The 14,068-nt window shown below is 42.3% G+C and overlaps 1 protein-coding gene across 2 annotated transcripts in view; it reads left to right on the top strand.

Annotated features, from left to right (window-relative positions):
* Positions 1-9,948, top strand: part of EPB41L5 (erythrocyte membrane protein band 4.1 like 5) — a 1,262,314-nt gene extending 1,252,366 nt beyond the window's left edge. For both annotated transcript variants that reach the window (XM_078682077.1, XM_078682078.1), the window contains exon 26: positions 9,606-9,948. In XM_078682077.1, the coding sequence (XP_078538203.1) occupies positions 9,606-9,669 (64 nt within the window). In that variant the 3' untranslated portion in view covers positions 9,670-9,948. The remainder of the gene's footprint in view (positions 1-9,605) is intronic.
* The last annotated feature ends 4,120 nt before the right edge of the window (positions 9,949-14,068 follow it).

Here is a 14,068-nt window from a genome sequence, read left to right as displayed (position 1 = left end):
AGGTATTTTTATTATGACTGTCATCTATCATAGTGGGGGTAATATCTCCAGACCCATCTTCCTGTAATAGGAGATCTCCTTCCAAATCAGATCCTTCTGAATGCTCTGAGAGTAAGTAAAACTCGCTATCTTTACTACTTAACGGCTCATTAACATCTTCACTAATAATGTCATTATCATCATCCGTTAGAGTACACTCTTTGCCATCAGCCACAGTCTGAGCCACAATCTGAGGTGTCTGCTTATGCGCTGGGAATACCTGTCTCTGCTCCAAAGATACAGCGATCGCTTCACTTCCCGCTAACTGGGCATCCAAATTATAAGATTTAGCGGCAGGAATCCCAGCTTTTTTCCCTGTAACTAGCTGAAACATTTGAGAAATCTTAGGAGTTCCTTGAACTAAGTCTTTGCCCTGCCCAGTGCTTTCCAAGTCCTCGACAGCCAGCATTTCTTTAGACATTTTTGCGGCAAGTGCAGCGCGTGTTCCTACCACACCTTCCCCTGTAGCTCTAGTTTTCCCTCCACGAGCGACCTTAGGTGCCATGACAAACCTCAAAACAATGTCTCAAGGAAGAACACACAATGTAGCACCCACTGCCCTATTACAGTGAATTTAGCGAGCTCCATCAATAAAAGGTTTCAAATATTAAATAGCCTCTCAGAAAGCATCTCACAAACTCACCGGAATAGTCTCGCCTGCTCTTTGTTAATTTCTTTGTTAATCTTTCGCCAGTCAGCAGCAGCGTCAAAATTTCCAATAATGTCTAAAGCGGTTCTTCCACGTCTTCTTCCACGAAAAAAAAGTAAACCGCTGTAGTGCGTATGCACCAATGCTCACCATTTGTTTAACTAAAGATTTTCCAAGCGGTTCTTCTTCCACGTTTTCTTCCACAAAGGTAGAAATTTAAACCGCTATAGTGCGTTATGCTCCAGTGCTTGCCGTGTGTTTAATTAAAGCTTTTCCGAGCCTGACTTGCACAGCTCTCCTCCGGCTCCACACACAAATCAAATGGCTCCAAACGGCTTCAGGTGAGCTGTAACGCGCCCGGCTGGCGTTTAGCAACCGCCGCACCACGATGTGCTCCGCGCTCCGCTCTCCTCTACTCGCCCATGGACACAGCGGCTCTCCCCCTTGCCGAAAGGACTATCTTTTCCACATTAACCAGCTGCAAAAAGCTTCAGGAGCTACAAGACAGGTTCCAGCCTGTGCTCACCGACGAAAAACACTGCAATATCGCCTCCGTGAGAACAACGGGAAAGCCGAGTTAGGAGCCCCTCACACACGTCCGTCGTGCGGACGCCATCTTGCCCCCTCCGCCTAGTAGCTTTGCTTGATAATGAAGCAAAATATTTTGCAAGCACTATATTAGAGGAGCTCACACTCTGGGCTGAGACGAACCAGATAATACCTCTGAACCAGACCTGTTTCCGCAAAATGACTAGCACATCTACAAATATCCTTGCAATCTCACTAATAAATGACTCAGCAAAAGCTTCCAAGTTACCTTTACACTTGTGTTATATTGACTTCAGTGCTGCCTTTGACAGCGTCGAGAGAAGCAGACTGTGGGGGAAACTGGCACGATGGGGCATTCCACAGTCCACCTTAAACATGCTGATGTTTCTACACATGGACACTTGGGTGCAGGTGAAACTAGGTGGTGGCACCCATCTCTCCTCAAGAGTACCAACAACAAAAGGACTGAAACAGGGTTGAATGCTTGCACCAACCCTGTTCAGTTTATTTATGGCTGACCTTCCAAAGATGCTTGACGCCTGTAACTCCCACTCTCCAAGGGTGGGAGAGAGAACTTTGACTAATCTCATGTATGCAGATGACGTAGTTCTGCTCAGCCACACTTACGTCGGTCTTCAATACTTACAACGGAAATGCAGAAATACGCAACAAAAAACAACTTACAAATAAACCTGAGTAAGACAAGGACAATGTCAATAAATAACCAAAAGAATTCACAGAATAACTGGTTCCTTGGCGACACTTAGATTGACTCTGTATCTGAGTATAAGTACCTAGAAGTCATATTCGATAAGGAAGGTCGTTCTGGTGCCAAAAAGAGGAAATAAGAAGGAAAGGTTTGTTGACTGCCCTGACGATGAAAAATTTGGCAAACCAATTGATGGGACTGACTTTGACTCCGCTATTGAAGGTAGTTCAGGCCAAACTTCTCCCCTCGATCACTTATGGTAGCGAGGCGATGCGGGGAAGAGATGCTACGGAGTTGGACAGTACGCTGGTCAAAGCTTACAGAACTATGTTCTGCCTTCCGCTCTATACATCACCTGCTCAAATAAGGCTGGAGTTTGGCCTTCAACAACAGATCTTAGCCAGGTACGGTACATATATCATTTGTTGGCATAAGATCAGAAGTGCCACTGCAAACACGCTTCACTATTAGTTGTGGCACGACATACAACACAGGGAGTTCTTCCAGGCAAGAAACTTTCTTCAGTTAGCCTTGGATTCTACCAAACTCTCTGGACTGTGGGATGCGTAACTCTACTACCTCAACTTTAAAAAATTAGTCTGGAAAAACATAAAACTAATCTCCGTACTGGAGGATAAGGCAAGCTTCACGAAAAGATCTTATGTCTGGATGACCCTTAACTCCTACAAATCACTCTCCCCACAACCATACTTTAATCAGGGATATCCTAGGGCCATAAAAATGTACTTCCTAAGGTACAGACTGGGGATCCTTCCATGTACCCAGCATTTTCCACCAAGGCTGAGGACAAAAGGACCACATACTTACAGGCTGTGCAACACCAAGAATGGCGATATTCTTCACTTAATCTGCCTATGCGAAGAACTGGATGAAGTGCGGCAACAGATCCTAAAAGAACCTCTTAAACAGAAAGGTATCCGCACCAGAAGGCAAGGAGTGCTGGCCTGTTTTAACCCAGCAAATATTCAACTAAACTGCAGATTGGCAAAATTCTTGTCGATGGCTGAACAAATAATGCCAAAAAATGCTTTACAAAACCCATCGCCGCAAAGCTGACTAGCAGACGGAAAAAAGGACTTAGCGGAACCTCATCAAAGATGCCTATCAGCAGCAAAGAGTCAAATCCTGCAATAAACAGAGACCATTTGATCGGACAAAAGGGCAAGCAGGGCTCGAACAAAGATAATGTGAGACAAGCACATGACAGCACCAAGCGACCTATTGATTTTCCTTAAACTTAGCACAACTTAAATGTGATTTTAAACTGCAGTGAATTTTCCATCTTTGAATTTTAATTGGTTTTTAATAACGATGTTTTAAGGTTTTTGTACTGTTGCTATTGCAATGGTTTTAATTAACTAATCAAAAATAAATAAACTTAAACTACAGGGTGGCTATCCACAATCAGCAGATGGGTCCTCCTGATAAGTCAGCATTGTTATGCCCTACCAATTTTTTCTCCCACACCTCACTCCGACACCAGTCCAGCTCTCAGAGGAACAGATATCCAATCTAATGAAGGAGGTATGAGATTTACTTTCCAATGAGCCATCAAGAGGGTTCTGGTTTCAGAAATAGGCTCAGGTTGGTACTCATGCTATTTCCTGGTGCTGCAGGATGGATGACTTCAGTCAAACCATCTTAGATCATTGCCCTCTGAATGCATTCCTATGGAAGGCAAAATTTGAAATACTTGCGTTGTCCCAGGTCTGTCTCTGGCATGGATTTGTATGACTGGAATATGGACTTGGACATGCAGGATGTGTATTTCTATATAATTGTCCTGTAGTCCTACAGACGTTATTTATGATTGAACAGTAGGCCTGGAGCATTTTCAGTTTACTGTGCTCCCCCTCTGTCTCAACAGTGCTCCTCAGTCATTCAGATATTGGGGATACCAATTTTCCCCTACCTCAATAGCTGGCTGTTGAAGGTTGGTTCGCCAGAGTCATTTGTAGACCACCTCCAGGTGATGGTGAACCGCTTGACTTTGTTGGGGTTCCCAATCAACAAACCAAAGGCACACTTGACTCCTTTATAGAGCCTTCCTTTTATAAGAGCTGTATAGAACGTGTTGCAATGGAGAGAAGGCTGTGAACTGCACTAAGTCCAATGTTTCAGCCTCAGTCCTGGATCTCATTGAGAGCAGCTCTGACGCTTCTTGAACCGTTAACCTGCAAATTGCTTGTCAACAATGCCAGGCAGCATATGCATGCTCTGCAGAGGAATCTAAACTCCAAGTGGGCTGAGCACAAAGGCGACCTGTACTATACCTTTCAGGTTTCAGAGGTTACTGCACATGATATGCAGCTGTGGTTGCTTGCCGTCATTTGGACCAGCAGCAGACCCCTCATTTCCTCACCCAGAGCGGACTGTGGTAACAGATGTCACTTCTGGGTTGGCAAGGTCACTTAGGAGAGGCAGAGATCCAAGGACTTTAATCTTTGGCAGAAGTCTGTCTCTATATCAGTCTGTTGGGGCTACGGATCTGGCACTGAAGGCCTTCCTGCTCTCCATCAAGGGGAGACTGGTACTGGTTCTCATAGACAACACATCCACCTTGTGTGCAACAAGCAGGATGGAGTGGCATTCTGGCTCTGCACCTCTGAAGTTTCCAAGAACGTCGGGGCATATTGCTGGTTTTGTACCGCCTAGTGGGATTCTTGAATGCCAATGCAGGGTATCTTCCGACAATGGAGGAGAACCCTGGCTTGATCTCTTTGCCACTGTTGGGAACGTACAGTCAAAACATTTGCTCATTCTAGTTCCTGCAAAAACTCTAGCTAGGAGATGCATTCCAGCTAGAGTGTAATACAGGACGCCTTCCTCTCTTGGCCTCTCCCTCCCGTCTTCTGAAGATCAGTAATGATCGGGCCCAAGTCATCCTAGTGGCTCTGGATTGAGGCAGGAGAGTGTGGTTCCCAAAGCTGTGCATGAGAACGTCAGCTTGCCACTCAGAAAGAATCTTCTGTTGCAGCAACAGGGCAGGCTTCTTCGCACAAACCTGTTCAATGTACACCTTCATGCATGTAGTTTGAGCAGCAGCAGTTGACTGTGTTCGATCTACCACTCAAGGTGGATGTGATTTTTGCTGCCAGGCATTTACAACAGGTGCTGGGACAGGTTTGTCAACCGGTGTGTAGTCTGCAAAACAAATCGTTTGCAAGCCAAACTGTTGGATGTTTTGTTCGTTTTGTCTTTGTCCCAGCACTGCCTTACAGTGGACACTATTAAATGTTATTTTTCTGCCCTTTCAGCCTTTTTGTGTTAGCCAGACAATTCATTTATTAAATCACCTGTTGTGGTGTGGTTTCTTAAAGGTTTAATACACTTGGTCCCTCCAAAACCCTTTGTGATGCCATAGTGGAATCTTAACTTAGTCTTGACATTTCTTTTGTGTACTCCTTTTGAGCCAACACAGATGCTTGTTACATCATTTGACATTAAAGACTGTCTTTCTTCATTGCTATCACTTAAGCTCATTGTGTGAGTGAACTCCAGGCCTGGTCACTAAAACCCCTCTATGCCACATTTTTTCCAGGCAAATGGGTGCTGAAGACTCAGGTGGCCTTTTGCCGAAAGCTTGGATTCCTTTCCACGTTGGGCAATCCATCTTTCTCACAATGATCTTTGCCCAACCTCACCCCTCGAAAGAGGCTCCATTAGTTGGACACCAAGAGAGCTTTAAGCCTTTGCAGTGATTGTATCAAGAACCATTAGGCAAATGGTCAGCTTTTTTGTTATTGTTAGGGGGCTCTTATATAGCGCGTGACTCACCCGGGGGCATCTCGGCGCTTACTTAGAAGATAACAGGAGGCGGGCAAAATAGGAATGCAGGTGGAGCGAACAGATTAAAACAAAAAGGCATTTAGTTGTTTCCTAAAAACCAAATAGGAGGTACATTTACGTAAGGCCTCTGGTAGCGGGTTCCAATACTTGGGGGCAACATACAAAAAAGCTCTGCCTCCAGTGCGGGTAAGACTGATCTGGGGGGTCTTTAAAAGGGCTAAAGAATTAGACCTAAGATTGCGACCGGAGACCAGCTTACAAAGCTTCTTTTGCAAATAACAGGGACCCTTTCCCTTCATTGCTTTAAATGTAAGGCAGCAAATCTTGAAAAAAGGACCTTTTTTTCACTGGAAGCCAGTGAAGCTCTCCGAGCAGGGGAAGTGAGGGGGACCCAGGGGGACGGTTTAATACCATCCTTGCTGCCGGGTTTTGGATCACTTGGAGCTTAAGAAGTAGGGTCTCACCTACTTCTGCCAATAGCGCATTCCTGTAGTCGAGGCAATTCATAACCATCACCTGGACCATCGTTTTGCGATGTTCTAGCGGCAGGTAGGGAAGTATCTTACGTAGGAGGCGAAGACTATAGTAGCAAGAGCCTACAGTGGTTTTGATATGGTCCTTCATTTTAAGCATTTGTTCCAGTTACAATCCCAAACTTTTTACTGAGGAGGTAGGAATAGGGGCCGCTCCCAACTGAGGTGGCCACCAGTCGACCGTCCAGATGTTAGAAGCTTTGCCCAGGAGCATAAGCTCGGTTTTTCCGGGATTAAGTTTGAGGCAGCATTCTGTCATCCACTTTGAGATGGCAAGCATTCCAACAGAGAAACGCAGTTTCTCATTTACGTGATTGGGACCCATTGGGAACAGCAGCTGAGTGTCAGCGTACAATATTATTTCAAACCCATATGGTTGAACAATCTTGGCTAGGGGAGCCATATACACGTTAAAAAGCGTGGGGCTGAGACACAAGCCCTGAGGTACCCCCTTATCAAGCAATTATTTTTGGGACATGGGAGGACCCAGCATTATGGTTTGCCATCTGTCTGATAGAAAGTCAGTAAGCCATTTCAAGGCCAAGCCCCGAATAGCACACTCCTATAAGCTCTCCACTAGCAGTCGATGAGAGATGGTATTGAATGCTGCGGAGAGATCCAAGAGGACCAGTAGCATTGATCCTCCTGCATCGAGAGTTTGTCTTATGGAGCCGGTGACAGCCAAAATGGCTGCCCGACTGTGAAGGGTCAAGAATCTTATTGGATTCTAAATAATAGCGAAGTTGCTTATTTATTGTGGTTTCCAATTTTTTACCAAGCAAGGGCAGCGGAGATATCGGTCTGTAATTGCGGAGGACTTGAGGATCGGCCGTCGATTTCTTAAGGCTAGGCCGGACATAGGCTTATTTCCAAACAGCAGGGATTGAACAGGATAAAATTGAACAGTTAAAAATTCTTTGCATTTACGGAGCACACACAGGGGAAAGAAGGGCCATAATTTTAGGTGAGCATATATCACCTGGTGAGACGGATTTAGCGGCAGACAGTAATCTGTTTATCTCCTCCAGCGGAATTGTCTCAAACTGGTTCAGAAGGCAGGCAGGAGATACCACCGAGTCGTCAAAATGCGTAATAAGTCCGACTTTTTTCGTGACCGTAATAGGAAAATTGGCATAAGTCAAAGATTTTTTCCTGGAAAAAATTTGCTATTGAGTCACAAAGTTCCTGGGACTCCAGTGGCGACTGTTTACACGCTTGGGGTGACACAAAATCCTTGACAATAATAAACAAAGCTTTAGAAGACTTGCTAGATTGTTCTATTTGATTCAGAATGTAAGTACGTCTAGCAATTTTTATTTTTTGATGGTAATGAGATAAAGCTGATTTATAAATGTGTCTATCACCAGTTTTTTGTGCTTCTCCAGCTTCTCTCTAATGCTTTACAATTTGATTTATCGATTTTCAAATCGCCTGTGTACCAGGGGGCAGAGTGACGCCAGAAGACTGGGCTCTTTTTGCTCTGAGGAATGACGGCATTTAATGTAATTTCCAAGGCTGAATTGAAACTGTCCAACAGATCAGAGACCTCCTGATTATGGCCATAGTCCTTATTATGAAGAGGGTATATCTCCTTAAAAGATTCCAATGTAAGTTTCTGCCAGGGACTACGCGATTCTTTCTTTGTCAACTTTGGATGGACCATGGGAGTTAAATCTCTTTGGGATATGTGAGTGAATAGGATCATACAATGATCTGTCCATCTGAGAGTGAGAGGGGGGTAGATCTTTAACCATTCCATGTTTGTAAAAATAAGATCCAGGGTATGACCAGCACAATGGGTGGGCCCGATCACCCTTTGTGAGAGACCAGTGTCATTCAAACTGGAGATAAGCTTCATTACCTCAGGGTTCGTCGAGTCCTCCCCATAAAAGTTAGTCGCCCAGTAAAATGAATTTACTAGAAGCCAGAGCCTGCATAGCAATTAATTCAGTCAAATGATTGACAAAATTCGTTTTTGGGCCAGGTGGTCGATAGACTAAGGCTCTATTCCAAGTCTCCGAGGGGGACATAATGATTTTAAAAATGCCCAGTTCCATTGTATCATTACAAACAGTGGACAGCCATTGCACTTTAAGATGTTTTTTAAAGGCAATCGCAATGCCTCCCCCTGTTTTCCCCACTCTATCTAGATGAATACATTTATAATCGTTAGGTATTGCTAGGTTGATTGAAGGGTGGTTAGTAGGAGTCAGCCAGGTTTCAGTCATGAAACAAAGCTCTGGAGAGTGGGAGGAAATCATACCCCAGATCTCAATTGGATGTTTAACTAGGGATCAGCTTTTTGTGGGGTTCTTCGGGGCAAAGGGAAAGCTGTGAAAAAGAGGACTCTGTTAAGGTGTATAGTTCTCGGTTGAGATGTGCTAAGCGTTAGTCCTAAATTATCCTCCAGAACGTCTGAGTCCCATTCCTCCAGGGCTAAGGCCCCTACGACTGCATTAGCATGCAGAGTGCCTGTCCCAGACACCCTGCGTTAGCATGCAGAGTGCCTGTCCCAGACACCCTGCGTTAGCATGCAGAGTGCCTGTCCCAGACACCTTTCAGGCTGCGACTTTGGCATCTGAGCAAACGTTCATGAAGCACTACTGCCTTGTCAGCCAGCTTCGGCAGGAAGGTCATTTTGTCCGCTCAGTCCTGAAAGATTTATTGGTCTGAGTCCACTCCACAAACCGTCCATCTTTGGGGGTAGGGGGGTACTACTTTGATATCTATTATAAAGGTGAGGTGCCTGTGGTTAGAGGTATCCAGCAGAAGAAAGTTACTTACCTTTGGTAACGTTCTTGTAGATTTCTCACCTACCCCCAGTGCCCGATGCAGTAGAGTGGCCTCTTTTTTCCTTTAATTATGGTCCCAAATTAGAGATCTACACAGTAGTGCCGATGTTTGTTCTAGGCTCCATGTTCATGAGCGTGAAGCCTAGCAAGAAAGTGTCAGCATGCAGGGGTGGTGCTTTTATGTGACTGCTTCGTCCTTACAGTGTGGAACGAAGTCTACATGAAGCCACAAGGCGGCACGTAATGGTGCGCAGGAACATTGCTGTGAAAAGATTCCAGATCCAGTCTTGTTTGTGCCTGTGGGAATAATCTAAATTTGAGATTGAATATCCACCAGAAAGAGTGTACAGAAAATAAGTAACTTGATTATCTTTACTGTTTGAGGGGCAAAACAAGAGCATGCATTTGAATTATTTAGTGATGCAACACTATATATTACATGCCGAATGACTTAATGAAATGTTAACAGCAGTTTGTTGAAGATTTTGCAACTTATTTAACAGTAACTGTTTTTTAATTATTAGCACCGTGACCCAGCTCACCGAACAGCCTATGAAGACTAAATGTTTGCTAACTACTGAACTATGAAGGAAAAGCCTGTTCTCGCCTTTTTAATCTCTGAAGACTGGAATATCCTATTTCATCTCTGTGAACATTCTTCTACAACGTTTTTCTAACAGACTTCTGAAGACGTGGATAACTTGCAAGAACTATGTATCCATCCATCCATCCATCTATTGGATTTCAATGGAATTCGTTTTATTTTGGTTTGTAGAGATGGGAACAAATGCTCAAAAGAACTTGGGCAAGAGTGACCAGGTAAAACAATACCTGGCAGGCCTGAACTTGTGCTGAGAATGCCCCAACACAGACACAGATCATGTTCCTTTGTGTTCAAGCATGTCTGTCTACTACTGTCTTCTAGGTTAATACACTGACAACCATCCCTTTGAGGTGGACTATCTATGGCCCTTGGGTGTGTAGCTTCTGTGAAACTAGACCAGGTAGAGCCACTGTATCGTCCTGTATATGGGCGTACCACTAATGTTTGTACTGTTTGCGTTTCTACTGTTCCTCTTGTTAGTTGAATTATACTTTAGTGGACCTTAGGTTTTCTTCTGTGAAGTATTTTGCATATTTCTTGTGTATTTCCTGTAAAGATATGTAAGCAACTTGAAAAAAAGAAGCTATATCAGAAGTTACTGTCTGTATAATGTACTGTCACTTCCATTCTTTACATCTATACTATGGTGTGTGTGGATATTTAGATCCTGGTGGTACTATTAAAAAAAAAGGTGAATCTTGAGCACTCAAAATGTTTAATCTGAGTGGTAGCCTTCCCCAGTTGAGGGTTTGCACACTTAACAATATTTGTTGTTGAATTAAAGCCTAATCGGTGTGAAATCTTTGTTTTAGCTCTGCACTTGACAAAGCCTGCAGATAAGATGGGTATCAATAATTCTTAACTCTAGCCTGTTGGTGATTATCCAACATTTTAGCATTTTGGACATAGTTAATGGACACTATTAGCTTACGTTAAGGACAAGTGTACAAAGATTATTTTCTTTACAGTACTGACGCCTGATTTCTTTTTTTATTTCTTGTTTTTTAAACTTCAAAATGAAGAGTGAGGTTTACTTGGTGCAGGCCATTCTGAACATTGAGAGTTTGTGTAACCAAATCTGCCGGGATCTTGCGCATTCGGGTGTCAGTCACCATTCAACAGCTTGCTAGGATTGGAAGTGTTGCTACGGCAGATTAGATTATATTGGTCGATTTTGCCAGTATCAACATCTGCTATGTCAAGACATGCTGCAGCTTGCTTTGTAAGCAGTACTGCAGTTTGTACGTTTTTCAGGGAAGGAACCTGTTCCTTTTTCTTGAGCAGCCTGTAATGCTGGTAATGGGCCCTTAAGACATGACTATTTATCTGGCAGCCGAGCCGAGGATCTCCCGAATCTTTACATAACATAGTGTTGCTTACATTTTAATCAAAAGCATACATTTGATTAATATTTACATTTTCTGTTTCAACTTTTTCTTCGCGTTTGAAAATAAATTGAGATTCCGGGAGGACTGCAATACTGTAAGATTGAATTCCCAAAGCCTGGCAATAGAGTACTGCAGGAAGTATGCACATGTTAATTAGTGGTGCTAGACCATAATACGTTAATGCAGCTGAAGGCTATGGTTTCGTTGTGTAGATTTGTCTTTATTCATACTCAATTTACAGTTTGGAGTAATGTTCCAGATATTTTCCTAACAAATGCCCTTTCACTCGGAAAAGTTGATTTTCCCAAAACTGCTTCGTAGCTTTAAAGTGCTGTAGTGGTGTTTTTACTGAGACTGTTAATCGTGTAATGCAAAAGTCAGACAGACATGTGGCTCATTTTTTTCAAAGACTTTTAATACATTTTTTGCAATTGTGCAAAAAAAGAAAGTAACAGCACACATAACATATTTTAACATGTGCAGCATAAAGTTTAAGCACACTTTATTCCTTCCACAGTTTAAACTGCATTGAAACCTCTTGCTGCCTGATTGATCTGCATGCTGCACTATTTTGCAAGTGAGAAATCTTGGCTTTGTGGGTGGCTCCTACTTGAGGGAAGACATTCGCCAAAATGTTTGCAGGGTTATGGGGTGGTTAGGTATTTTGTCTTCCTGGGGTGTACAGTAGGAGGGGGAAGAAAGGAGAACAGCCCTGAATAGTTACAGAAGAGGCATTCCATAATCACTTTGTAAAATGGAGTAAGGTAGTAGCTATGTGGTTCACAGATGCAATGAGAGACAGATTGAGATTTTAGAATGGATGCAATAATTGGTCAACAGTATCAATGTAAAGACTATTGGCTTTCAGCCCCTTTGCCGCACCGTGCCTTTTCAAACTTACCTGACTGTGCCTTTTTCAAGTGTTAAGCACCACTATGAATGGGCGTGACTGTTTTTTTTTGGGGGGGGGGGGGGTGGCTAAATGTGTCCTCTAACAGTTCCACAGATAATCATCCAAACAATTGTCTCCTAATTACAAATAAACATTATTTGCTTGTCCGGAGTGATACTTAGTTCACAGCCGCCACCAAACATGGGACCACACGGTCCATCATCTTGCTTGATGAAATGAAGTGTTAAAGATTTGTGGATACAAATGTATAATTGTCTAAAGCTCAGTTGAGTGATCCAAGTTAAAAGCTAGGTCAAGACTTGGTTTCTAAACTTAATGAACAAAATATTCAATGCATTCAGCCAGGTCCTTTTAATATGTGTTCCACACCTTGCCCCAGAAGTACTCAAGGGCCTCCCCTATAACAGTAATACCAAAGGTAGCATATTAGACTGTCCTTAATCATGAATATTTTAATACTTACTATGCCTTTGGCAGATGAAACTAACCACTTATGATCACAAGTTCCATATTGGGGCACCTGAGATTAAGGTTATGTGGAATGCATTTAAATGATTGTCCCTAAAACTCTTAATGTCAGTTCTAATTTGCAATACATTTTTTCCAAAATTTAGAGTAGACTTTTCTCACTTTGCACATCGTCAAAGTGAAAGAAAAAATGTGGTTCTTTTACGTTTTTTTAAAATTGCAACTGTTATCTTCCTGAGTTTACATTTTCTAGCAAATTCAAAATACATTGGGGTTTGAACCGTTCTTTTTACCCTGCTCACACAAAACCCAGCACATATAATTTCTAGAGATTATATTATTTATTTTGTAGTTGCAATATTTCTTTAAGTAGTTACAACTTCACAAAACCTTTGCAAAGTCTGAAAAGTGAGTGGAGTTTTTAATGAGTGACCAAAAAAGCACAGCATCTATCAAAAGTAATGATTTATTGAGGTTTAAGACTAGAAAGCAAAAAGTAAAGGGTGTTCTGGCACTTTTTTGAGAAATCAAGCAAAAGGAATGTGTAGTTGGTAGGTGGTTACGTGGAGCAAGGGAAGGACTGCCATGATCAGCTCCATTAATTCAGAGATAAACTAGAATTACTGGAAATAAATAATAGTATTGTGCTAAATAGGACCCTCTGTTTGTAGTAGTTCACCTTGGGATTTACTCTATTCTTGTGTTACACAGTACCCACATGTACAAGACCCCAGTGTGTGGAAGGCCATGTAGAAGTCTTTAGTAAGTTACATTCTTGTACCTTGGCTCAGTCTTAACTTTGGTTACCGAGTAAAGAAACCTCCTAATTTCTCTGACATTGTTATCTGCGATTTATCTGTTCTTGATCAGAATACAAGACAGAGGGACAACATGAAATTTATTGCAATACTTTTTCCTTTATGGAACAATGTTTTCTTCTTAAAGCTTCAACGTTTCCTAGATACAAACTAGTGTAGAATGCTAGATTGTGTATTTTTCTTTATTGCTTTTTATTCTGCTGTATTGTTTTAAACTAATGTCACACCACACTACTGTATTTTTATCTTTTATATATGAAGCTTTGCAGTAGATCTTAGTGTAATTTATTTTTTGCACCGTGTTTCACTTTATATTTTTTTCACAATTTGTAGTTGATGTATATAAATTCGTACTAGATCCACTGCACTGACCTTTCTATTACATTTTGTAAATGGGAACAAGAACTGTGATTTGTACTCTGCTCCGATAAATGCTTTGAATGTTTACCTTTCCTAGTAATTTCAAATACATCACGTCGGTGCAAAGCTGCTTTGGATTCATTTATTTTTTGCATTTCATGTATAAATGTAACATCTGTGTAAATATGTTACTGTCTTGTTCTATTCATGGTTGATTTTTAATTGATTCTGACTAATGTTAAGACTAGCCTCCAATGAGAGGCCTTAAAAGTTCTGATCTGTAAGTTAGCCTTACATGATCTTCTCTAGATGTGATTTTGTGATTAGCAAATTATTACCTTGGGAGAGCCACTTACTAAAGGCTAGAATGCATGTAGTGATCATGAGCTCTGTAGGACTCCGATGTTCATCTTCTCTCTGGTAGCGGCAAAATACA

This window comes from Lissotriton helveticus, chromosome 3_1, assembly GCF_964261635.1.
Source record: "Lissotriton helveticus chromosome 3_1, aLisHel1.1, whole genome shotgun sequence".
NCBI classification, from domain to species: Eukaryota; Metazoa; Chordata; class Amphibia; order Caudata; family Salamandridae; genus Lissotriton; species Lissotriton helveticus.
This window is presented reverse-complemented; position numbering and strand designations above follow the sequence as displayed.